The following is a 26,878-nucleotide window of genomic DNA, read 5'->3' as shown; positions in this document are numbered from 1 at the left end:
TACAGTAATACCATAAAATTACATACCTCACTTTCAACAGCAGACAAATAATTTAGACAGAAAATCAACAAGGAAACATTGGACTTGAACCATACGCTAAACCAAATGGACCTAACAAACGTTTACAGAATATTTTATTGAACAGCACCAGAATATATACTCTTTTCAAACACATGCAGAAAATTGTCCAAGATAGATCATATAATAGGCCACAAAACAAATATCAGAAAATTTAAAAAGATTGGCATCATGTCAAGTACCTTCTTTGACCACAATGATAGGAAACTAGAAATCAATAATAAGAAAACTTGAAAAATCACAAATGTATGGGAATGAAATAACAACTCATGAATAACCAATAGGTCAAAGAAAAAAATAAAGGAGGAAATTGAAAAATATTTTGAAACAAATAAAAATGGAAGCACAACATATCAATAATTATGAGATACAGCAAAAACAATTCTGAAAGAAAAGTTTATAGCAATAAATGCCTACATTAAGAAAAAAGAAAGTTTTCAAATAAATGACCTAACTTTATAACTAAAAGAAGTTCAAAAGGAAGAACAAACTAAGCCCAAAATAAGCAGAAGGAAAGGAAATAAAGACTAGAGTAGAAATAAATGAAGTAGAGACCAGAAAAACCATAGGAAAGATCAACAAAACTCAGAGCTGGCTTTTGAAAAGATAAATAAAACTGACAAATTTTTAGCTAGGCTAAGAAAAAAGAAGACTCAAATAAATAAAATCAGAAATGAAAGAGACATTAAACACAAAGGATCATAAGAGACTACTTTGAATAATTATATACCAACAAATTAACAACCTGGAAGAAATAGATAAATTCTTAGACACGTACAACCTACCAATTCTGAATCATGAAGAAATAGGAAAGCTAAGCAGATCAATAATGAGTAAAGAGATTTAAATCAGTAGTCAAACCTTCACAAAAAAGAAAAGCCCAGGACCAGATGTTTCCCTGATGAATTCTACTAAACATTTAAAGAACTAATGCCAATCCTATTTAAAGTTTTTCCAAAAATTGAAAAGGAGGCAACACTTTCAAATTTATTTCATGAAGCTACCAAATTCAGTAAGAAGACCTTGAGAAAAGTATACTACAGGCCAATATCCTTGATAAATATAGATGCAAAAATTCTCAGTAAAATATTAGCAAATTGAATTCGACAATACATTAACATGATCATATGCCATCATCAAGTAATATTTATCCCTGTGATACAAGAATGACTCAACATAAGGAAATCAATAAATGTGGAAGAAAAAATGCAGAAAAGCATTTGATAAAGTACAGCAAACTTTCATGATAAAAAAAGTCTCAACAAATTGGAATGGAAGAAATAACTCTCAATTCAATACAGATTATATATAACAACCCTATAGCTAACATTATACTCAACAGTACAAGTTGAAAAGCTTTTTCTCTAAGGTTAGGACCAAGACAAGGATGCCCACTCTCACTGCTCCTATTCAACATAGGACTACTGGAAGTCCTAACCAGAGCAGTCAGGCAAGAAAAAGAAATAAAAGGCATTATAATCAGAAAAGAAGTAAAATTGTCTTTATTTGCAGACTGTATGAGTTCATGTATAGAAAATCCTAAAGAGGCCCTGGCCAGTTGGCTCAGTGGTAGAGCGTCGGCCTGGCGTGCAGAAGTCCCGGGTTCGATTCCCGGCCAGGGCACACAGGAGAGGCGCCCATTTGCCTCTCCACCCCTCCACCTCTCCTTCTCTGTGTCTCTCCTCCCCTCCCTCAGTGAGGCTCCATTGGAGCAAAGATGGCCCGGGCGCTGGGGATGGCTCCTTGGCCTCTGCCCCAGGCGCTAGAGTGGCTCTAGTCGCAACAGAGCGACGCCCCCTAGTGGGCAGAGCATCACCCCCTGGTGGGCGTGCCGGGTGGATCCCGGTCAGGCGCACGTGGGAATCTGACTGTCTCTCCCCATTTCCAGCTTCAGAAAAATACAAACAAACAAACAAAAAAAGAAAATCCTAAAGACTCCACCAAAAAACTGTTATAACTAATTGACAAATTTATTAGAGTTTCAGGATACAAAATAAATACACAAAAATCAGTTGCATTTCCATATATTAACAACAAAATACCCAGGAAAAAAGAATCCCACTCACAAAATCATCAAAAACAATAACATACTTAAGAATAAATTTAACCAAATTGATATACAAACTTAATTCCATTCTTATGAAAATTGAGCAAGATTTTTATATAAAAACAGCAAGTGTATTCTAAAATTTTTATGGAGAGTCAAATGAACTAGAATCACTAAAATAATTTTGAAAAAGAAGAAAGTAGGAGAAATCAATCTATCCAGTTTCAAGACATTCCACAGCTATAATAAGACTGTGTGTTATTGACAAGAATATGCACATAAATCAATGGAACAGAATAGAGAACCATATAATCACATGCAAATACAGAAAACTGTTGTTGACAAAGGTGTAAAACCAATTCAATAGAAGGATAGTCTTTTCAACAAATAGTGCTAAAACAATTGGACTTCAATCAGCAAAAATATGAACCTTGACTTAACAACATCTCATACAAAAATTCAAAATGGATCATGGACTCAAATGTAAAATATAAAACTATAAAATGTTTAAAGCATAAGAAACCATAAGAGAAAGCCTTTGAGACTTATAGAGTCAGGCAAGGAGTTCTTACACTTGATACTAAAAACATGAACCATAAAAGGAAAAACTGACAAATTGGAGTTTGTCAAAATAAAAAACTTTTTTTTTTTCATTTTTCCGAAGCTGGAAACGGGGAGGCAGTCAGACAGACTCCCGCATGCGCCCAACCGGGAACCACCCAGCATGCCCACCAGGGGGCAATGTTCTGCCCCTCTGGGGCGTTGCTCTGTTACATCCAGAGCCATTCTAGAGCCTGAGGCAGAGGCCACAGAGCCATCCCCAGCGCCCGGGCCATCTTTGCTCCAGTGGAGCCTCGGCTGTGGGAGGGGAAAAGAGAGACAGAGAGGAAGGAGAGGGGGAGGGGTGGAAAAGCAGATGGGTGCTTCTCCTGTGTGCCCTGGCCGGGAATCGAACCCGTGACTCCTGCACGCCAGGCCAACGCTCTACCGCTGAGCCAACCGGCCAGGGCAAAATAAAAAACTTTTACTCTGAAAAAAACAATGGTAAGAAGATGAAAGACAAGTTTCTGCCTAGGAGAAAATATTTGTAAGCCAAATATCCAACAAAAGACTAGTATCTAAAATGTACAGAGAATTTTCACAATTCAGCAATAAAAAATAAATGCCACCAGACATTTGAATGAGGAAGATATACAACTGGCTAATAAGCATATGCTTAACCATCATTGAACTTCCATTATCCTGCTTTTTCCACTAATCTTTAGCAAAACTCCCCAATTCTCCTGAGACCATGCCTGGCCCTTTCTTATCTCCATTTTCTCCTTCTCTGGGTCTAAACCTGCCTTCCCAGATTTGGTCCTCATAGGCTTTCTCTATTTCTAAATTAACACTCCTGTCTACTCCATGCTGTGGACCTTATCTAAGTGTTAGGAGGAAAGCAATCCTGGACCAAATCCGGCCAGCCATTAGGGAGTGAGGCAAGGTGGTAAAGGGAAGAGGGACTTTCAGACATGGGGGTGAGGGGCAAGGGTTGAACACAGCTGGGTTCAAGAGGAGGGATCTTTTTGGTGTTCCTTTCATCAAACCAGAGGTCACCAAGTTCTTTTCCCTCTTCTTTTCAGATCAATAAGAGGAACTGAAGCATGAACTAACTTGAGGTTTTCTATTCCCTAAATAGCAAAGCCTTCTGGTTATTTCACATCCAAAATATGGTCAAATTGAAAGAGGAATGTCTGATTAAGGAGCAAGTCTAATTATTCACTGCGGAGCAGGGGGATATTGGTGTGTGTGAGAGAGAAAGAGGGGTGGGGGAGGGAGAGATCCATTAGGAAAGAGACTCAGAGTTAAAACAGTGGAGGGTGGAGGCCCTCAGGATCCTTTGAAACTCCCAGGTGGAACCCAGGTCGGACGTACATCCTACATGGACTTTTCCTGCCAAGCCAGGATATCCTGTGTTTGTCAAAAGGACTGCACAGGGAAGCCCTGACCATTGTCCTTCCCAAAATCTGTCAGTTAGCCCCTCCCAGCCTGTGGCAACCACCATAGGCAGAGGAAGAGTAACTCTGGAAACGGTGTTATCAGCATCCTCCATGGACTTCCGTACCTCCTTCCCAGCCTCATTAGCCCAAGCTCCTTAGCATCCTCAAACAGAAATCTGGGAGGTTGGAATGGGGTCAACACCCTTAAGCCAGCCCCCTTTCTTTTGCCAAGGCCTGCCTCTGCACAGCCCTGAGTGGACAGCTGAAGGCTGCCGCTGAAGTCCTGGGTCCCGATGGAACCTCGGCTGAGGATTGAAGTTGCTGCCCTCCTCCCAGGCTGGCTGTCCCTGCTGCTTTGGTTCTCAGCCCTGAGTTGTTCTGTCTCCTCACCAGCTTCTCTTTCTCCTTCTCTAGTTCCCCAAGTCAGAACCAGCAACAATTTTGGAAGGGCTTTCCTCAGCCTTGATAAATGCAATGCCTGCATTGGAACATCTATTTGCAAGAAGTTTTTTAAAGAAGAAATAAGGTAAAATTCTATTCCTTTAATGTAGAATGTCCAGGAATTTGTTGAAAATGAGACAGGATGTAATTTATGACTGGTAGCTGAAACAAAGCCATTTAATCATAGCAGTGATGGGTTGAAATTGGGGTGGAGAGAGGGTAAAGTGTGAAGCCAAATTCCAGCCCTAAATGCTAAATCCAAAGGATCCTTTTGAAGTCAGAGTTTAAAGTTTTCTTTTCTATGAATGGAGTAGCCCAGGATTATGACATTAATCAACTCCATTTCTCAAAGAAGAAGGAAAATAAAATTTATAGAAAACCTACTATGTGACAGACATTTTTCTGCTATTTTTATTTACTCTTCACAACCAGACTGGGAGTTAGTATTTTTCACTCATTCAGATAGTGAACTGAGACATATCAAGATTAAGTGACTTGACAAGGTGAACATCCAATAGGTCAAGTCTGGGATTCAGGTTTGCTCCAAAGTTTCTGAATAAGTTTTCTGTTTGTGAGATGTTGCCTTGATCAGAGCAAAACCCAAGTTTAGTAAATTGTGATGCAAATGGCTCTCACCAAAGAATGGGATCATACTTTGGAATTCAAACCTGTCAACACACAGTCAATGAGCTTTTACTATAGCCAAGGCCCAGCAGATGCTGTCATAACATTGCTATAACTTTGATCATTGCCCTCTTGGAGTTTAAGAGGAGGGAGCTATGTTACAAGTAGCATAAGACTTGGTGTGATGCAGGCCAGAAGTGAAGTGTAAAGGACTTCTGGGAGTTCGAGGAAGGGGATATTTTTTTTTTAATAAATTTTTATTAATGGTAATGGGATGACATTAATAAATCAGGGTACATATATTCAAAGAAAACATGTCTAGGTTATTTTGTCATCAAATTATGTTGCAAACCCCTCGCCCAAAGTCAGATTGTCCTCCGTCACCCTCCATCTAGTTCTCTGTGCCCCTCCCCCTCCCCCTAACTCTCTCCCTCCCTCCCTCCCATGTCCTCCCTCCCCCCCCACCCTTGGTAACCACCACACTCTTGTCCATGTCTCTTAGTCTCATTTTTATGTTCCACCAATGTATGGAATCATGTAGTTCTTGTTTTTTTCTGATTTACTTATTTCACTCCTTATAATGTTATCAAGATCCCACCATTTTGCTGTAAATGATCTGATGTCATCATTTCTTATGGCTGAGTAGTATTCCATAGTGTATATGTGCCACATCTGAGGAAGGGGATATTAATTCCACTTGGGATCTTGGGAAAGGCTTCTCCAGGGGAAAGCATTCTGAGCAAGGCCTTAAAGGATGAGCTGAAATTTACTGGGAAGGGAAAGGCTTAGGTAAAAGGACCAGCTTAAACAAAGACCCAGAAGTGTGGGAAGAGGTGAAAAGCATTTAGTGACTGGAGCATGAGGTGTATGTGAAGATGTGGCAGAAGGAGAAGGTTTAAAAGAGTCAGATGGTGCAAGGAGCCTTGATTGTTGTGCCCACAAATTGGGACTTTAACTTGTGGACCAGTGGTTCCCATACTTCAATACCAAAGATCCTTTGTAATAGGCCACTTCTCCTCTGCCCAACTATGAGAACCTATCTCAATGTGTAAGATTTGGTGGCTAAACAAAAGATATTCGTTTACAATAATTTTATTTCCAATCTGTATTAACCAAGGCATATTTGATTATTCAACTAGCTACTAAATAGAAAGAACAAGTAAAAAAAATCAATAAAAAGTGTTGAATTTCTTTTGCAAGATGGTAGATGTTGTATAGAGTGCATGTGGACTTTTCTTATTAGGCTTTTTTTTAAGACATTTAAAAAGTTTAACTCAACCCCCCTCACACACACACACACACACACACACACAACACAATTGGGGAAGTTTTATTGCAAGCAATGGTGAGGGAGTTAAGTGTGGTAGAAACAAGATGACACCTTCGTTTCGAAAAGACCTTATGGAAAGAAGTATACAGGGTAGACCAGTGATGCTCGCAGGGGCTGTCCAACCAGTTCCCTTAGTGCAGAAGAAAGGTTATTGATAGAAAAGCAAGACAGGAAAAGATGTTAGTAGGTTCAGCTAGAGAGTCATTTCATTGACCAACTCTATCAATGTGAGGGGAAGTAAAGGTGGAGATGTCAAAAGTGCTCAAGATTTTCCACCTAAGAAATCATATGGAGAAGATCAAGAGCACAAGTAAAGTGGGGCTGATTCTTTGGAGAAAAGAAGCAGTGAGAATATGGACCAATTTTAATATGGGAGGGAAGGAAATTGAGGAATTCAGGTAAGGAAGAGCTTCAGGTTCACACCCTCCTCCTGATAAGTAAACAAAGGGTATATGAATCCTACAGTTGACTCTTCACAAAATGGTAATAAATGAAGTTTTTCTCATCAGTCAGGTATTAGACGAATTCAAGGAAACATTTCCTAAAATAGATTTGCGTGCCATTCAAGTTCAGGATATTACTTAAGCTCCCTCAGAACTTATTTTCCATGTGTGCCTGAAAGTGGAGTGTGCAAATGCAAGCAGGAAACCACCAGTGAGGCGGGTTGAGGTTTCGAGCTTTCTGTGTTGAAAATGCACATTCCTCATCACAGAAAAAGCAGAGAGACACAGTGAGTGGGTTTGAGTATGTGAACTTTTTAATAGTCCTTTTATCTACATTGCAAATAATTTTTTCCTTATTTTCAAAGTAATATCTGTTTATTTTAGAAGTTTTATGCCCTGGATGGTTGTGGAAGTCCCAGGTTTATTCCCGGTCAAAGCACACAGGAGAAGCACCCATCTGCTTCTTCATCCCTTTCCCTTCTCTTTCTCTATCTCTCTCTCTTCCCCAACTCCATCCGTGGCTTGAATGGTTCAAACAAGTTGGCCCTAGATGCTGAGGATGGCTCCATGGCCTCACTTCAAGTGCTAAAATAGCTCAGTTGCCGAGCAATGTAGCAGCAGCCCCAGATGGGCACAGCATCACCAGGTAGGGTGAATCTCAGTTAGAGTGCATGCAGGAGTCTGTCTCTCTGCCCCCCACCTCTCACTTAATAATAATAAAAAAATAGAATTATCAGGAAATACTGATTAAAGAAAACACAAAATAAAAATCGCGTTTAATTCCTCCACCAAGAGATCACCCATTTTTTAAGATTTTGGTGTATATCCTTGCCACCTTTTCTTAAGTATAGGTTAAATTTTTTTTTCTGTATTTTTCTGAAGCCGGAAACGGGGAGAGACAGTCAGACAGACTCCCGCATACGCCCGACCGGGATCCACCCGGCACACCCACCAGGGGGCAACGCTCTGCGCACCAGGGGGCGATGCTCTGCCTCTCCGGGTGGTCGCTCTGTTGAGACCAGAGCCACTCTAGCGCCTGGGGCAGAGGCCGAGGAGCCATCCCCAGCGCCCGGGCCATCTTTGCTCCAGTGGAGCCTCGGCTGCGGGAGGGGAAGAGAGAAACAGAGAGGAAGGAGAGGGGGAGGGGTGGAGAAGCAGATGGGCGCTTCTCCTGTGTGCCCTGGCCAGCAATCGAACCCGGGACTTCTGCACGCCAGGCCAACGCTCTACCACTGAGCCAACCGGCCAGGGCTAGGTTAAATTTTTTTCAACAAAAGTGATCATATTATGTATACTCTTTTGTGAAACTTTATTTAACAATATATTAAGAACATTTTTGCACATTATTAATTATTCTTCACAATTTAATTTTTAGTGGTTTCATAAAATTCAATTGCATCAATCAAAATTTATTAAACTAATCCACTATTCTAAGACCAGTTTTTTTTCTCACTTTTATAAGCAGTGCTATGTTGACCATCCTTGTGGCTAGACTTCTGTATATATCAATAATTAATTCCTATTGCAAACTCCTAAAAGTGGAATTTCAGTGTCAAAAATATAGGATTTTTTGGATTTCTATGTATAGACTGATTATATATAGAATTCTAAAATAAACTATATTTTTGACTCAGATGATAGATAAATATCCAAATGTAAACCTCTACCTACAGAGCTTACTTTTTGCACAATCACAAATATTTAATATTACTCCTGTTTCAATATGTATTTCTTCAAGGTTGAGACCCTTTTTCCCCCAGGTTTATTGGCCATTTGTATTTCTTCTTTGCTAAATTGTCTACAAGTTCTAATCCTTTGCTTCTCTTTCTAATGGTTCATCTTGTTCTTGTTTATCTCCAAACTTTTCTCCACTTTGAAAAATGACTATGATGACACCTTGGGAGAAAGCCCATCAAAAACTCTCAGGCATTTGGCTGAAATGTTATAGTCAGGTAAGCATGAGTGCCTCATGCTTAGTATTCACTAAGGATTAGACAATACTTGTGGTTCAGCAACAAATGAATAATGAACTTTCCAGGCTAGCTGGATAGGCTGGAAACACATAATTGGCAAATGAATGTCACCTTTTCTTCTTTCCCTTATTTTTTCCTTGTCGAGAATGTTAATAATGAATCTGATGTTTCCTATTCTCACCCTTTGAACTTTGAACATTTGAATGTTTTCAGTATCAATTTTCCCATGCATTCCATATTGACTTTCAAATCTTGAACAAAAAGTTAAGGAAAACTAGAAAAATGAATAAAACTGATTGACATATTTTTCCCACTGAAAGTATACCTATATGTGAAATCTTAAGTGATCACATCAACTGGCAAGATCTATCAGAATCTGATTGATCAGTATTTGTATACATGCAGGTAAAAGATGGAAGCAGGAGGGGAAGAGAACTTAGTGGCAGTATTTCTGGTCAGAATCACTCCTAGGAATTCCTGGGCTCTTACTAGGAGGAATACCTTGCTTTACCTTCACTATTGTACCCACATGGTCTTATATCTCCAACCCCACTGTGAAATTCCTAAAAAAAAAAGTCTAAATACTTCTGAGTAGTAGAAGGCTCAAATTAAAATAATAAATCATTAGGCTTAATTTTGCCTTCCTTTCTCCTTTGCCCTTGCCTATCTCCTTTATCTCAGAAGATGATAGTAGTTATTTTTCTAATTCACTTTCTCAAATCAATTCAAGGTATTGGGAGCTACAAAGCCCAGAGCTTATGGCAAAATAATCCATCCATCCATGCACCCATCCAGCCACTCACCCAGACATCTTTTCATGCATTCTTTCCCTAACCATAACTCTGTGAATCCTATCCATTTAGCCCTCCATGTATTCCTCTACTCACTTATCTATCTATACATTTAAATACCCATCCATCCATCCATCCATCCACCCAACTAAAATGTATTTGGCACTAACTTAGTGTCAAGCACTCTACAAGGCACTGAGGAGTTTAATTTTTATTGGAAAGATGGAGACATAAACCAGTGGTAATGTGTGAAAATTATAGAAATGGAATATTATTTAGCCATAAAAAGAAAGGAAATTTTACTTTTTTGAGACAGCATGGATGGACCTGAAGAGAATTATGCTAAGTGAAATAAGCCAGTCAGAAAAAGACAGGTACCATATTATTTCACTTATACATAAAATCTAATAAACAAAATAAACCAAAAAAATAGACTCATAGATATGAAAAACAGACTGACAGTTGTCAGCAAGGATGTTGGTCGATAGACTAGGTGAAAAAGGTGAAGGGATTAAGCAGGAAAAAAACTTCATAAACGCAGACAACAATGTGGGGGTTGCAAGAGGGAAAGGGGGTGGGTGAGGTAGAAAAGGGCTAAGGTAGATAAATGATGATGGAAGGAGACTTGACTTGTGGTGAACACATGATGCAATTCACAGATAATGTATTATAGAATTTCACACCTGAAACTTATATAATTTTATTAACCAATATCACTTATAATAAATTTAATTGATTTTTTTAAAATAGAAGAAAATACACAGGATGTCATGAGAGCATATAAGAGGAAACTTTTATCTCATCTCAGAAATGAGGGAGTGAATCAGAAGAGATGATACCTGTCTGGTCTTTAAAGGGTTAGTTACAAATTATCCAGGCAAGAAAGAGGAAGAAAGTGTCTTAGACAAAAGGATCAGAACATAATAAGGTCAGTGGACACTCAGAGGCCCAAACTGATGTAGCTTAGCTAAGATGGTCAGTGGCTTGGTGAGACCAAAGCAAGCCTGTAAGGGGAATAGCAAAAGATGGGCCTAGAAAGAGCATTATGAACTGCTCTAAGAAGTATGAACTGTGTCCTGGGAGCTTTGGGAAGATGCTGATGTTTTAAGGGTTCTGTGCAGAGATGAAAAATGAAGAAGAGAAAAAAGAAGCAAGAAATATTTAGGAACGCTGTCTACGGACTTAGTGTTCGACTGGATGCAAGCATAAGAAGTATACAAGAGAAAAGGGCATTTTATTCTCATTCAGGGCTGTCACTCTCCCCCACACACTCACCCTGTCCTCCATCTTGAGAGGTTTGGGTGAGGAGGGTAGTGACTGGACCATACACCCTTTATGCTTCCTTTCAGCTCTGTGAAACTATGATCCTGCTTGTCCATATTTCAACCCAATGAGGACTTGGCCTGTCTCACTTAAAATATGTCCATGATCTCAGTTCAAAGGAAAGATTAGGATGCTGCCTCTGTTTTGTGATTTTCCAAATTGCAGGATATTAACATATCTTGGAATGAGATAAAAATGGATAAAAGTACATAAATTAATAAAATAATAAAAGTGGATATAGTTCAGTTAATAAAAAGCAGGGTCCATTTTCTCACTGACATTCTTCTAATCATTAAAGTAGGTAAGCAAAGTTTTATTTTTCCATTCAATGCCATAAACTTATTACCATTTTGAATGAGGGAGAAATGTGGCTTGTAAACCTATTTGTCTTCAATTGGTCCTTATGGGACACCTTGAGCCATGGCTAAACATGCACCAGGCATCCATTACACGTCACCTACTAAGGCAGGGCTGTCCTCTCATCAAAGCCTCCTCAGAAGGTAGAAACAAAAGAAAGGACAAGGAGCCCTGAGATCAGCTTCCCTCTGCCACTAATGTCAGTAACTCCTCAGACAAGTAGCCTTCAGTTTTCTTATCTTCAAAATGATAGAAAAGGGGACAAGATCAAAATAATCTTTAAGGACCTGCTGGTTGTAATCCCCAATAGTGTCACCAATCTGTTCCCAAGAGCTAATTCATAAAATGGATGATAGAAGACTAAGTAATAGCAAAATGGTTACAATTGCAAGCTCTGGAGCCTTGAATGTTGCTTCTTTCAATTCTTGGTTGTGTGACTTCAGGCAAATTACTTAATATCTCTATGCCTCAGTTTCTTTATCTGTATAGTTAATAACAGTACCGATTTCACAGGTTTCTTAAAAGGTTTAATTGAATTAATATATTTAAAATATTTAGTAAAATGATTGGCACATGTGTTTTATAAATATGTATTGCTATAAACATGATCTAAGACAACCACCTAGTTGTAAATCCTTAGCCATAGGTCCTTTGTGTGGGGACACATGGAGTGGGGAAAGCTGAACCTCCATGAGAGGAAGTGCTGCAGGAAACAGGCAGACAGGCCTGCCTCAGAGACCTAGGCCCTTTCTTATCCTCCCAGAAGAAAAAATCATTTACCATTTACCATGGTAGTCCTGAAAATTCCAGTAAAATTGACTTATTGCAAGTTCACAGTGTTTTGTCCTTTAAAATAGATTTTCAGCAATGTTCCTTGTGCCTAACTCCATGGCCATTTTAATGATCCTGAATTGTAGAAGGTGCTTAACAACTGTTTCTGCTAGATCCTTTTCTTTGAAAAGCTTGCAGTCTCTCAGGATAAAGTTGTGTCATATAAGTGAGGAAACAAAACAATCAAGGGTTTAGGGCTAATCAAAATGTTAATTCTTCTAAAACTTTAGCCCAAAAATACTAAAAAATAAGAACTCAAAGATGCTTATTTAAATTAAATATTTAATGTATCTTATAAGCATAATTTTAGTTTTTAGTATAACCCTCAATTATTAATAATAGTGAAGGTAAATATTACCTTAGTAATTTTTTATGCATAAATCATGAAAAAGATTTACTATGGAAAAAGGCATTTCCATCAGGAAAGATTTAACATTCTTTCCTGATGGAAATGTCTACATATAGTTGGAGAAATGACTGAAGAAAAGGGTCAAGGTGGAATTTAGGATGGTAATAGTCCAGTGCCTCTCCCTTAGGAAGTGCTAAAGACTGACCAGACCATTGTGTGGAATTACATACCTCCTAGATTCCAGACACTGTTGAATTTGGTGACCGTTTCAAATTCCCTGTAACTTGGTTGGTACTAATGACTTAAATCTTTGGACTTAAAGCAAAATTTATGTGGCTGCTTGGGTTTGGATATGGAGAGTCAGTAGTCTCCCCAGTTCAGGCCTCTTTATGAACTGTACTTCCAAGACCTAGCTATGGTCAGAAAGTGGAACCAGTTGTTTCTGCAACCAGTATAGGGAAAGAGAAAGATCATGGACTTTTATGACAGAGCACACTAGGTTTGCACTCCTGTTTAGCAACATATTGTCTGACTTTAGGCCAAGGAACTTAAATTCTATAAGCTTCAGTTCCTGCATCTGTAAAGTGGAGATGGTGTGTTAGAAGAATAAAAGATACCAGCATGTGTAAAGCTGCCGTCTTTACATGGAGAAATTCAGAGCCATGGCTAGTACCTCTGTGCTAGTAATATCAAGAAGATAAAGTTTTGTCTGGCATGCACCTCCTTCACCTATTCCAACATCATATATACTGCTCACAAAAATTAGGGGATATTTCAAAATGAGTATGAAGTGATAAAAAAAGAAACATTTTATTTTTTTATTGAACAAGAACATCAGAAAAGCAAATGACAAGTCAAAGAAAGTTGTTTGATTATTCAAATGAGATGCAAAATCAGCTTTTATTTCATTGGTGAAAGGCATTATGCAAAAGGCTGTAAGTACTGGAGTATCTGCATGTTCCCTGATCCCCTAATTTTTTTTTTGTATTTTTGCGAAGTTGGAAACGGGGAGGCAGTCAGACAGACTCCTGCATGTGTCTGACCAGGATCCACCCGGCATGCCCACCAAGGGGCAATGCTCCGCCCATCTGGGGCGTCGCTCTGCTGCAATCAGAGCCATTCTAGTGCCTGAGGCAGAAGCCACAGAGCCATCCTCAGTGCCCGGGCCAACTTTGCTCCAATGGAGCCTTGGCTGCAGGAGTGGAAGAGAGAGACAGAGAGGAAGGAGAGGGGGAGGGGTGAAGAAGCAGATGGGCACTTCTCCTGTGTGCCCTGGCCGGGAATCGAACCCGGGACTCCCACACACCAGGCCAACGCTCTACCACTGAGCCAACCGGCCAGGGCCCTGATCCCCAAATTTTTGTGAGCAGTGTATATACTTCTCTAAGTTTGAGGAAACAAAAGTAGTCCTCTCACAAAGAGTTTAGAGTACCTCAGTCTAAAAATGAGAAATGGGTCAGAGGAGATGTTGTCCCCTGTCTTGCTGCCCCCCAGAGCTCTGCTGGCTTCTGGATCTGGCTGTGTTTTGACTAGTCAGTCCCTGCTTGGCCTCTTCTTCATCCCTCCATCTCCCAGGTGAATTCTAAAAGGGCTCTTCTTCCAGGTTTGACAACTGGCTGTCCTCTCATCCTGAACTTCCTCTGGACTACTTGCCTTCTTACCCTGCAAATTACTCAGATGATTCCAAAACCTGGCGCCCAGTGGAGATCTCGAGGCTGGTCAGCAAACACCAGAATGAAATCTCGGACAGGAGAATCTGTGCCTCTGCAGCACTCCCAAAGACCTGCAGCATTGAGCGTGTCCTGAGGAAAACAGTAAGGTTCCAAAAATGGTTGCAGGCCAAACGCCTCACACCAGACCTGGTGCAGGTAAGTGTGCTGGTCATGTGGCTGCAGACAAAAAGGAAATATGGGGGAAGTATCTATTCCCATCTCACATCTCATTCTGGAGTAAGGGAGTTGTGATCTATCTAAAGTAAGACAAAACAATGTCATAAAACAGAGTGACTTGTGATAAGAAAGGAACTAAACAAAATTTAGTCATAAGGACACTACCCATTGTCATCCTCCATTCTCTCTGATGTGACCCGCAGCAAATATTTGGGGAGAAGTACCTAGCTTCCACTTCTAGCCTGAGGATATGACAGGATGAACTTCACCATTCTTCTCCCCTGACAGGGCTTAACTCACCTATAACCTTCTTGGGGGGCCTTTGTTACCCTTCATATACACCCTGTTTCACCATCCAGAGAGTCCACTTTAAAAATTAGATCACTCATTGATCTCCCACTGTAAAGAAAAACAAAGCCTCAGTTATTACTGAAGTGGAGTCTGGTAATACAGCTCCCTCTTTCCACTTGCCAACCGATTCCCATGAAAGGGTCACCCATAGAAGTTCAACACATTGGCAGTGTTGTCATATATTGCATTGGTCCTCTCCTGCACTACTGTTTGTAATGTCACCCTTCTTCACCCAGACCAGCACAGCCTTGTACCTTCCCACACATTCCACTGCATCATCTAAGGCAGTAGATGTACCCCTGAGGACTGAGGAGAATTATCTTCAAAAAAGATGGGAAGGAAGAGACTCACCCAACCACCCTGCCATGATGAGGCTAAAGGAATTGAACTTGCCCCCTCAAGAGGGGATGCTAAGGCTGCTTCTCACAATTCCCAGGCCATTTACCCCTTCACGTTGGCACCTAAGGCTGCCTGGGTGACTTCCATGCATTCAGAACTTCCTTTGGCCCCTTTGAGAGCAAAGAAGAACCACTAATGCTTGGATATCTCATTCAGGTGACAAGACCATCTGGCTTTGCTCTTAGATTCTGTGGAAACTGCTTTGAAATCAGAACTAAAGTTGCTGCTAACATAGTCATCATCCAACTTTGAGCTTTCCAGTGTAGTTCTTTTGGTCTCCGTACTCTGTGAATCTTAGTGGCATGGCGTAGCAAGAGAATAAGCCAGGGAAAGCCTAGTTATCCCAGGGTAGAAAGGTGGCAGGATCCAACATAGGGATCTAGAAGATGTTCTAGGACACAGGAAATGAAATATCAGGTAAGAAGGACCCCATGAGGGGCTGCTCAACATTAGACAGAAACAAAGGACAGACACCAGAGTTTAAACCATGGTTCACACTGTAGGTATAAGTCCATGTTCCTTTCTTTTTGTGCCTGTAGACAAGGTCTCCAGTGCCGGCCTGATTACCTTCCATCTGCCATTCTCAGGCTGGCCTCACTGTTATAGGGGCATAAGAAGAACCAATATGAGACCTCTTCTGCTTTGCCTCAAATATGTCTTCAAGAACAAATGGAAGGCCTCAAGAAATGCAAAACAAGATACATAGAGAAGTGTTTCAGAACCCCTTGAAAATTCCATCACATCTTTCCACTACCATTGTTGTCAGGTCCCAGTGCTGAGGGGAACAGTTTTCCCCAAGCACTGGTTCCGGAACACCTCCACCTGAGATATGGAACGTAACAAAGGACAGAACTTCCCGGTGTGCAAGATACACTTGAAATTCCACATAAAGTAGATCAGCTAGCCTTAGGCTTTGAACTAAAGAAAACTCTCTCATTCCCTCATCTTCTAGACACATCAATACAGTAGGGATTATTCCAAGGTCCTGGCAAATCCAAAGCAACCTTTCACAGGCATCTAGTGTCACCTGCCTTAATGAGTATAGACATTGTGACACAGGCAAAAGATCCCTGGGGCTTAGAACTGTGGTTGAGTCCTGCCTCTGCTATCAAAAACTGTATCAGAACGAGAAGAAGCAGAGACCCAGGAAATGTAGAGAGCTTACAGATCCTGCTCATCTGTTCGACAAGTTTCCACAAGTGTGCTACATCTTACAAAATTAATCAAACACAAGCTTCTCCCTTAGAAGCATGGACCAGTAGTGAAGACAGAAAAGAACATAAACCAATAGAAACTAATGTAGTGGATATTATGATGACTCTTTGTATGGGAAAAAAGGATAGACTGTTGACTTGGGTCCTTTATCTACTGACTGACCAATTGACCTTGCATTTAAGCCCAAGCTTCCCTACTCTGCTCAGACATCCCTACTGTAAGAATAGAATGTGAGGAAAGCTTCTGGATGCTTCCCCAGCTCTGATGTTCTTTGACTTGATATGACTCTGCTTCACTTATTTAACAAATATTGATTGAATGCCTACTATGACCAGACACTGCGTTGGGTACTTGGATTTCCTGTTTCTCAAAAGGCAGTGAATAATGCCTGTTCTACCTGATTCATTCATCCTAATGAGCTCTTAGAGATGATGATGCTTTAGAAAAAGTCCATAGCCGTAGAAATGCAGGGCACAGTGTTATTGTAATAAGAGGGACTCATTTTTTAGTTTGTTGTGCTAAAACTTTCTCTTATCAACTTTGTTATCTTGTATTAACAGCAACTAAACAAGCTTTCCTTATTTCTGTCAAAAATGCATCAATCAACAACATCTTGTTAAAACACAGGCAAAGCTATAACCATTTTCACTTTTTTTGGCCCTTTCTTAATCCATCTTTTCATCCCCACAAGAGATTTTTCATTTTATTATAAAAAATAGAAAGATATCAACAATCACTTTATAAATTCTAGATAAACCCCATTAGTCTTCCATTCACCAAGCTCAAGGTCATTGCTATCCCGTTTTGACACCATCTCCTTTTTCTCCTGTCCTCCTTTCTAGAGACTCTTGGCCCTTAAGATTCCACAGCATGACCAAGGTGCTCTGTACCCTTTCCTTCCTAGGCTTCACCCAAACTCCTTCCCTTTCCTTCTTAACAAAAGTGACCTATCAGATGATTTCAAATAGATCCACCATCAACAAAGGTGGGAGAAAAAAAAAAACTCACTTATCTACCCAAGAGTGTTGAAAACAGGTGTTCAAACAAACACTTACATGTGAATATTTATAAAGGCACTATTCATAATAATCAAAAGCTGGAAACAACCCAAATGTCTACCAAATAATGAATGGATAAACAAAATATGTTATATCCATACAATGAAATACTATCCAGTCATAAAAAGGAATGAAGTAGTAATTTAAGCTACAACATGGATTAACTTTGAAAAAAATATATAAATAAAAGAAGCCAAACACAAAAGGACAAATATTATATGATTCCATTTTTAAGAAATATCCAATATTGGCAAATCCATAGAGACAAAAATCAGATTAGTAGTTGCTAGGGGCTGAGGGAAATAAAGAATTAGGAGTGACTGCTTAATAGGTACAGGGTTTCTTTTGGGGATGATGAAAAAATTCTGGAGTTAGTGGTGATAGTTGCACTGCCCTATGAGTATCCTAAAAGCCACTGAACTGTCCACTTTAAAATAGTTAAGATGGTGAATTTTATATTATGTGAATTGTACCTCAATTTAAAAAATAAAGAACAAGCCATTTTAAAATTTTTTCTTATTCTATTCCTTTAGACCCCTGAGAGGTGATGGACAGCTAATCTAATAATTTAATTCATGTCAGGATTTTTACATCCAGCACCATATCACTGTTAGCACTCTGAGAAACTATTTGCCTATAAAGCCAATATTGTAATGCTCTCACTAGTCCATCTCCATCTCATGACCTTCTCAGACAATCTTAATACATCCTTGCATTCTTCCCCCACAAATCCAGATGTGGCTGTTTCTTAATAATGTTTTAAGCAAGCAGCCTTTGTCATGATCTCAGGTGGAATATGAGTTGAAATTTTATTTCTAAGTTACCATTCATTTCAGATTTGGCTGAACGTGAATTCTATTTTCTGGTTTGAAAATTATGATAATCTATTTATATGGGAGTTTCAGGAACCAACTGGAGAGCTATTATAGAATGAGCAGTAGGGAGACTTGTCTCATCTCTCAACTCATACCAAATGACCCTGTGCTTATCTTTTGGGCCAGCTCCAGGGACTCTCTTAGCACATGACTTAAGTAGGTTTTCCCTGATTTCCTCAAAGGCCACTTTCCAACAGGGATCTAGGCTAGAGCCCTCAAGTGTGCGTATCTGCATGTGTGTTGGTGTGTGTTTGCGTGAAGAAACCACAAGTTTTGCTCAGAGAAGAAGAAAGGAAGAGAAGAGAGGGGAAACAAAAAATAAATAAATAAAAGAAAATTGAAGGCAGGAGGGACCTTGACTGTCAGTTCTGCTTATGAATAAATAAGGTCAACTTAGATAAAAAGCTCCAGCTGTCACCATTAGAGGCTGAACCAGGAAGTCTGTGGTTCCCCTCCTGCAGGGCCAAAGCTTTGTATTAAGGACAATTTCTTGAGCCTCAGGCAGTACACTGAAGCAAGGGGCTACCAAGGAATCAGGGTCAGCAATTAGCAAGAGGGTGAAACAACACAATGAATGTGTATGCATCCTCGTGCCCTTCTATGTGTGTGTCGGTGTGTGTGTGCATGCGTGCAGCACTCATGCTAATAAAACCGTGACTTTTATCATATAGAAGCTGCATAAAAGCTGCACTATTCAGATGGTAATATTTTAGAGCTCAAATTAGTCTACAAACAGAACCACAGCCAAGAACATCACCCAGTTTATCATGATGTGCTTGTTCTAAAAACCACAAAGAAGGTTTCCTCTGCTATTTTGCCAAGTGTAAAGAGGCAACTAACCTCAGTAACATGTGGCTAATTAGAGGGAAACACATATCCTCCATGTGTCTCTCTCCCATCTCAACTACCAGACTCTTCTGTTCTAAACATAAACCCTGTTTCTTCCTCAAGTGGGAATGAATTTGATAGGCATGGAATCTTTGCTCCCATTAGATGGTGGTATAGATTGTTCAGACAGCTGTAAACAAATAAGAATGGTTCATAATTTTACTTCCTCAGTCTCAATTTTGTGTTTAAATAGAATAAGGGAAATAAGCTAATTAACCAAAATGCACATAAACAATTTAATCAGAATATAGGTTTAGAGATAAATACTAAACAAATACAATTCACTTTTGTTTAAATTTAATTCAAAAATATTTAAGGGGTATTTGCAGGACCTATATTAAGCTCCAGAAGAGTATAAAGGTACCAAGACAAGGTCCTTGCTCTCTGGGAGATGACATCCTAGTGGGAAAGAAGGTCATGTTCAATCTATTCTGATATAAGACAGGTTATGATAAAGTGTTCAAATGACAAAGAAAATCTTATATTGGAGTCACAGCTGATTTTCAGACAATATTTTCATCTCTCACAGACTACCAAGTCAAGGACTTAAAGTTGCATTTGTTCTTTTACCAAGGAGATTGTGAAAGAATTCGCAAAGAGTAGAAAGGCTAAAATAGGGTTGGGGGAAAGGGGAGTAAAGAGGGACAAATATATGGTGACAGAAAATGATGTGACTTTGGGTGACGGGCACACAGTGCAATCAACAGTTCAAATGGTATTCAGATGTTCACCTGAAACCTGTGTACTCTTATTGATCAATGTCACCCCATTAAATTTAATTTCAAAATAAAAAAATTAAAATAAGAATATTTCCTATGAGCGAGGATCAGTCCACTGATCACTAATTTGTGAAATTTACCCTCTTGTTCTTTCAAATATAGAAATGGATTTTCATGCCTTCTCTGTTTTCTCCATTCACTGCCCATTGTTCAGCGATATTACTTGCAAGGAAAGTCTCTGAATGTCCCAGGTGGGAAAACTCATTCATAACAATGAAGTCCTCCTTTACACATTCTGGCTTTGTATTATTGTTCATTTCTTATTGCTCTACCCTTTTCAAATCAAACGTCCATTACCTGACAAAGAAAACAAGTCCATTCCATTACCTGACAAAGAAGACAAGTAAATTGGTCTTTATTTCATTATCTACCAAACTCACCCCATGGCCCTCTCAAAAGGTCTTTAGTTTCTCTTGTAAAATATAGCTATCTTTAAAGTTTTTTCAATCAAAGTTTAAATTGTATACTTAGATGCATAAATTTAAGTATAAATTTATACTTAACTTATAGATAAAATTTTAAACATGTTTATTCATATACCCATCATCCACATCAAGACACTGAACATTTCCTGCCCCTCAAAAAGCTCAGTCCTGGGCAAACTACAACAGTTTATCTTTCTACCCCTTCCCAATAGTAACCATTATTCAACCTAAATCACCATGAATTCATTTTGCCTACTTTTTGAACTTCATTTAAATAGTCACATAGTATGTATTCAACGTGTTGTCATGCTGTTTATCTATGTTGTTGCATAAACCAGTAGACTTTTTCTCTCATTGCAGTGTAATATTTTACTGTAAAATGTCACAATTTATTTATTCTTTTGATGAACATTCGGGTTGTACTTAGTTTGGGCTATTGTCAATTATAGTTGCTGAAAACATTCTTATATGTGTCAGTTGGTGAACATAAGCATAGAAGTGAAAATGCTGGGTTCTAGCATACACATATGGATAGAGTTAGTAAAAACTGCCAAATGATTTTCCAAAATGGTTCTACTGATTTCCTCCTATAAGCAATAGAAAGGGACGTTCCACTGTTCCATATCTTGACACTGTTAACGTTTTATTTTAGTCATCTTGGTGGATGGCTAGCAGTATCTTATTGTGTGGTCTGAATTCATATTTTTCTCATAACTAATAAGATAGAGACCTTTTCATATATTTATTGATTGCTTTGATTTCATCTTTCATAAAGTGCTTACTTATATAAGATGTTTGTCCATTTTTATTGGGTTGTCTGTCTTCTTTATTGATTTGTAAAAGTTATATTTATATAATAGATACAAGATTTTGTTGGAAATAATACCTACAAATATTGTCTCTTGGCCCTGGCCGGTTGGCTCAGCGGTAGAGCGTCGGCCTGGCGTGCAGGGGACCCGGGTTCGATTCCCGGCCAGGGCACATAGGAGAAGCGCCCATTTGCTTCTCCACCCCCCCCCCTCCTTCCTCTCTGTCTCTCTCCTCCCCTTCCGCAGCTGAAGCTCCATTGGAGCAAAGATGGCCCGGGCGCTGGGGATGGCTCCTTGGCCTCTGCCCCAGGCGCTAGAGTGGCTCTGGTCGTGGCAGAGCGACGCCCCGGAGGGGCAGAGCATCGCCCCCTGGTGGGCAGAGCATCGCCCCTGGTGGGCGTGCCGGGTGGATCCCGGTCGGGCGCATGCGGGAGTCTGTCTGACTGTCTCTCCCCGTTTCCAGCTTCAGAAAGAAAAATTAAAGAAAAAAAATATATTGTCTCTTAGTCCCTGGCTTGTCTTTTCATACTCTTAATGGGTTTTTTAATTAATTGAGATTAAGTTCAACTTATTAATTGTTTTATTTTAAAGTTAATTTTTTTAGCATCCTGATTATCTTATGGTCATAAAGGTAGTCTCCTGTTTACTTCTAGGAGCTTTAATGTTTCCTCTTTTTTATATAGCTCACTAATTTTATGTTCTATTGTTCCCAGTTTGTTATTACATCTTATTTTTAGACATTGCATTTTGAATTTCTAGAATGTCCATTTGATTTCCTAACATACTCCAAATCTCTGTTGAAATTTTCCCCTTTTCATTAATTTTGTCTGTCTTTCCCTCTATTTTCTTAAAACTGAAGTCATAGTTTCTTTGAATTCCTTGTTTGTTAACTCTTATATCTAGATTATTTCTGGTCCTACTTCTGTTAGTTGTTTTATTTTTTCTTGATTATCAATTAGTTTTTCTTGCTTCTTCACATTTTTAGTAAATTTTAATTGTGTGCTGAATGTTAAGGATAATACATAGGAGAGGTTCTGAATTATGTTATCTTCCTCTAAAGATTGTTGAGTTTGGTTCTAGCAGCCAGTTAAATTGCCCACAGATCACCTAAACTAGGGTTTCTCAATCTTAGAACTATTGACATTTTGGACCAGTTCATTCTTTGTTAGGGGGATGGAAGTGGAGTCTATCTTGTGCACTGTAAGATGTCTCTAGTAAAACAACCCAAACTATCTCCAGATTTATTAAATGTCCCCTAGGGAGCAAAATTGCCCCCAAGTGAGAACTGTTACCTTAATCCTGCTGTGGCTGGATTTTAAACTTTGTGAGTGCAGGTCTCTTCCGATTTTGCCCTTAGTCCTACAGCATGGACCCTGTTGGTAGGACAGGATCCTAATTACTGGAACATAGACTTTCTGAAGTTCATTTGAAATCCCAGGGTGCTCACCAAGATGTCTATCCCAAACTCTAACCTTCATCTTGCCAGCATTATGCAGTCTCTAAACTATTTGCTCAGCAGTATAGCCTACCAATACGCTTTTCTTTAGGCTTCTAGACTCCTCGCCCAATTCCAATACAGCCTAAAAGATGGCCGAAGACCTTAGGGAAATTTTTACATATGTATCTCAAGCTCGCGCTCTCTCTCTCTCTCTCTCTGTGTGCGTGTGTGTGTATGTGTGTGTGTGTGGTTTTCTCCTTTATAGGACCATACCCCTCAAATCCCTACTACTCTGGCAGCCCCAAACCCTGATAGCTGTTTCCTCACCCCAGCATTCTGCACTGCAACTTGAAATAACCCTGAGGAAAAAGATATTGCAAATTTGGTACTCACTTCACATGCATCCTTTCTCACAAAAATCATTTTCCTGTTTGTTGTGATCCAATGTCTACAAACAGTTGTTTTATAAATTCTGTTTGGGTTTTATAGCTACTGACAGCAGAAGGGTAAATCTGATGCCAGTTACTTTGGACTAGCCAGAACTAGAACTCATAGAATGATTTTACTCTCCAGAAAAGAAGAGATGAGTGCTAATGTATGCATATATCCAAATCCTGAATATAGCTATTAAAGCCATATTTCTTGCTTTTGAAAATGTATGAAGTATATATTTTTAAAACCTATAAGAAAGTAGGAAACAAACAAAACAAAATAGAAATAGACTAAAAAATACAGAGAACAAACTGATCATTGCCAGAGGGGAGGGGATAGAAAGACAGAGAAAATAGGGAAATTAGAAGTATAAACTTCCAGTTATAAATAAATAAGCCACAGGGATTTTGTGTACAGCACAAGGAATATAGTAAAAAATATTGTAATAACTTCGCACAATGACAGATGATTACTAGACATATTGTGGTGATCATAACGTAAGGTATTATAAATGTTGAATGACTATGTTGTACACCTGAAATAATATAATATTGTTAGCCAACTATACCTCAATTTTAAAAAATGTCAAACCTTTAAGAAATTAGGGGGAAAAGTCACTTATAACCCACCACTCAGAGGCAACCACTGTGCAATTATTGGGTCAACGGGTTAACACATTAATGTTTTTCCACCTACTTTTTCTTCTAGCCATATTTAACTTGATTAAAATAAGTTGTATATTTAATGTTGTATATTCTTCTATGGCTTAATATTATAACACATACTATCCCCCATATTATTAAAAACTCTTTATAAACACCATTTCATCACACTGGCATATCAAAATTTGATTTACTATCTTTGAGTGTTTACATCATTTAATTCTTTGTTACTATATAAATAATACTTTGATGCACATTTTTTCGCAAAGTCTTTGTCTGAACTTTATATTATGTCTTTGAGACAAATTTCCTTTTTAAAACTACCACATACTGACTGCTTTATATGGGCCAGGTATGCTTCATGCACATTTGTCACAGTTCATCTTCACAAGCTGATGAGATATTCTTGTTCCAGTCATTTTACAGGTAGGGAATCTGAGGCTTAAAGAGATTTATATACCTTGCTCAAGATTACTGAGCTAGAAAATTTTAGAACTTGGATTTGAACACAGGTTTATCTCTTGATTCCTGAAGGCACACCCTTAAATATTATGCTTTGCTGTTTCCTTATTTCCTTGTAGTGGAATTACTGGATCAAAAGGTATACATGTTTTCAAATCTTTAGATTCATACTGCCAAACTGAATTTAACTCCCACAAACAGTTTTTGCTAGTGTCCATGACATTCTCTTAAGCAAATATCTTTGCATCTAAGATTATGTACCTTATCTGTAGAATAGAACTTAAATTCCTAAATATAGTATTCAAGAGCCACCACAGTGTAATTCCAATAGACTTTTCCAGCCTTCTTTCCCAATGAATCCATTTCTGTATTCCATAAACCAGCCATGGTCTTTAATTCTGTTCTGCTTTTGCTCAATTCTGATCCTTCAGCTTGAAGTGCATTGACATTAGATTTCTACCTGCCAAAATTATACTCATTCTTCAAGGCCATGTTCATACCACCTCATCTGTGAAGCTTTTCTCTTCTCTCTTATGTAGTTTCATAGTGCTTTGTTTACACCTTTTACAGCATTTTCCACATTCTTCCCTGTATTGAACTTTGCATCAAAGATGTCACTCTGTTCCAGCAAAGTACAAGTTCTTTGGAGGTAAGGGTCTTCTCTTATTTATCTTTGTGACTCCAGTGTTTAGCATAATGTCTTATATAAAGTAGAGCTTTGATAAATATTTGTTCAATAAATGACTACATCAACCTCAGGGGGTAGCTTTTACAAATTTCTTAATTCACATGCATTGTTATGGCAGTATATTTGGGTTGGGTAGAGTCTCCATGCTTCTGTTCTCTCTGCAATGCAGTCACAAAGGCTTAGAGAGAAAGGACCACTGGGCTTAGTGACAGAGCTGGGCTTGGACAACCAGTAGCTCTTTCTCAAGGAAAACACTAAGCTCCACCATTTCCAGGCTTTGTGGCCTCTCTCTCCAGAGCCTCTTGTACTACTTTCCCATACCCACTCTCTAGGTAGTCTTGGAAACAATGATTATTGCTCATAAGGATGCCATGTACACTATCTGCTTTTCCCTGCTTCCTGACCTTTCCTCCTATTCAAGAAAGGACCTGGTAGATGGTACTTTGTGAATGTAACTGGAATACAAGGGAGTGGGAGAACTAAAGAGAGGGTAATAGGGATTGGGATGGGAGACAGAAAGGAAGCTCAGCCACCTAGGAACTCTTCTGACATACCCAGAGAATGCATCACTGGCTTCCTTCTGAGCTCCATTTGATGGAAGGCTCCTCACCCACAAACCTGGCCCAGATCCTCCTAGCGAAACCTACTTCTTTATCCAGGCTTTTCTTGAAACAGTGACCTTCCACACCCCAAATACATACTCAAGATGGTTGGGTCCCACTGAGATACTTCATTCAGGTCAAAGAAGAGAAAAGACATCATGAGAAATGCAAAGGAAGCCAAAGGTGATGTGGTGGCTTTCCAATGTCTCAACTTGGACAGGCTGAACTACATTTCCCAGAATTCCCTTCCCTGTATGTTTACTGTTAGAGTGGGCCATGGAGAGATTCTATTGGAAGTTTAGGAGAGTGAATGGGAAACAGTAGCCATTTTGTAACTTACATGCAGTGTCTCCTAGCTGCTGGCTCCCCTTGCTGGGGTGAAGCAGCAGGCAGGCTTGCAGCTGCTCTGCCTTCCTCCTTCAGCTCCTCTTACTCCTAGGCAAGGTTTATCTATCTCTGTACAGAAGGACCCTGACATCTGCTGGTCACCACACCATCTACCTCACTGGCAATAAAAACTGACACAGCTTTCAGTTCCTCCTTGTGAGCTCCAGTTTGTGCTTGTAGATTCTATCTTGTCCTTGACCTTCTCCCACTTTGCATCCATCTTCCCTTTCCTACTGTCTGCCCATGGACTCCAGGCTGTAGCATCAGATGGGACAACAGCAGTCTTACAGAGATTTAACCTGCTCCTACAATTGTGTAAGGTCAAATCCTCTTTTTAAAATCTAGTTATTTTGCTTCTCTGATTGAACCCTGACTGATGCAAGTGGTACAACCTCAACAGAGAGACTGGGAAGATAAAGAAGCCTGGCATATGCTCACCTCAGAAAAATGCAAGACTGGTTGGAAGATTTTGCTGAAAATCAGAATTCTGTTTAAACTTCCTGGACCACTGGGACCTTTGCACAACATAAGCTACTGAGCTCCTACAGCAGTTTCTGCAAACTTATATGCACATACAAGTTGTCAGAGGCACTTGGTTTCCTGTATGTTGAGAAAGAAAGAAAGAAAGAAAGAAAGAAAGAAAGAAAGAAAGAAAGAAAGAAAGAAAGAAAGAAAGAGAGAAGGAAGAAAAGAAAAGAAAAAAGAAAAGAGAGAGACCAGAAGCCCATAAAATGAAAAGGCTCAGTGAAGAATTATGACCAGCCTTGGCATAACTCAATCAAAATGACAGACCATGAAATAATGTGTTTTACTCTGCATCAACTGTCCTGTCAGTCCTAACTATCTACTTAATTGTTTGCCACAGTGATTATTTCACTGCCACAGTGAAAATCTTTGAACAGCCCACTAATACTTCAGTGGTAAAGCCTCAGGAGCCCTGGAATAGATGGAAA

General features: G+C 39.3%; 1 protein-coding gene across 2 annotated transcripts in view; it reads left to right on the top strand.

The window, feature by feature from the left end:
• The first annotated feature begins 4,355 nt into the window (after positions 1-4,355).
• Positions 4,356-26,878, top strand: part of DIPK2B (divergent protein kinase domain 2B) — a 58,119-nt gene continuing 35,596 nt past the window's right edge. For both annotated transcript variants that reach the window (XM_066250049.1, XM_066250048.1), the window contains exons 1-2: positions 4,356-4,630; positions 14,170-14,434. In XM_066250049.1, the coding sequence (XP_066106146.1) occupies positions 4,398-4,630; positions 14,170-14,434 (498 nt within the window). In that variant the 5' untranslated portion in view covers positions 4,356-4,397. The remainder of the gene's footprint in view (positions 4,631-14,169; positions 14,435-26,878) is intronic.

The sequence above is a fragment of the Saccopteryx bilineata genome, chromosome X (assembly GCF_036850765.1).
Source record: "Saccopteryx bilineata isolate mSacBil1 chromosome X, mSacBil1_pri_phased_curated, whole genome shotgun sequence".
Taxonomy (NCBI): Eukaryota; Metazoa; Chordata; class Mammalia; order Chiroptera; family Emballonuridae; genus Saccopteryx; species Saccopteryx bilineata.
This window is presented reverse-complemented; position numbering and strand designations above follow the sequence as displayed.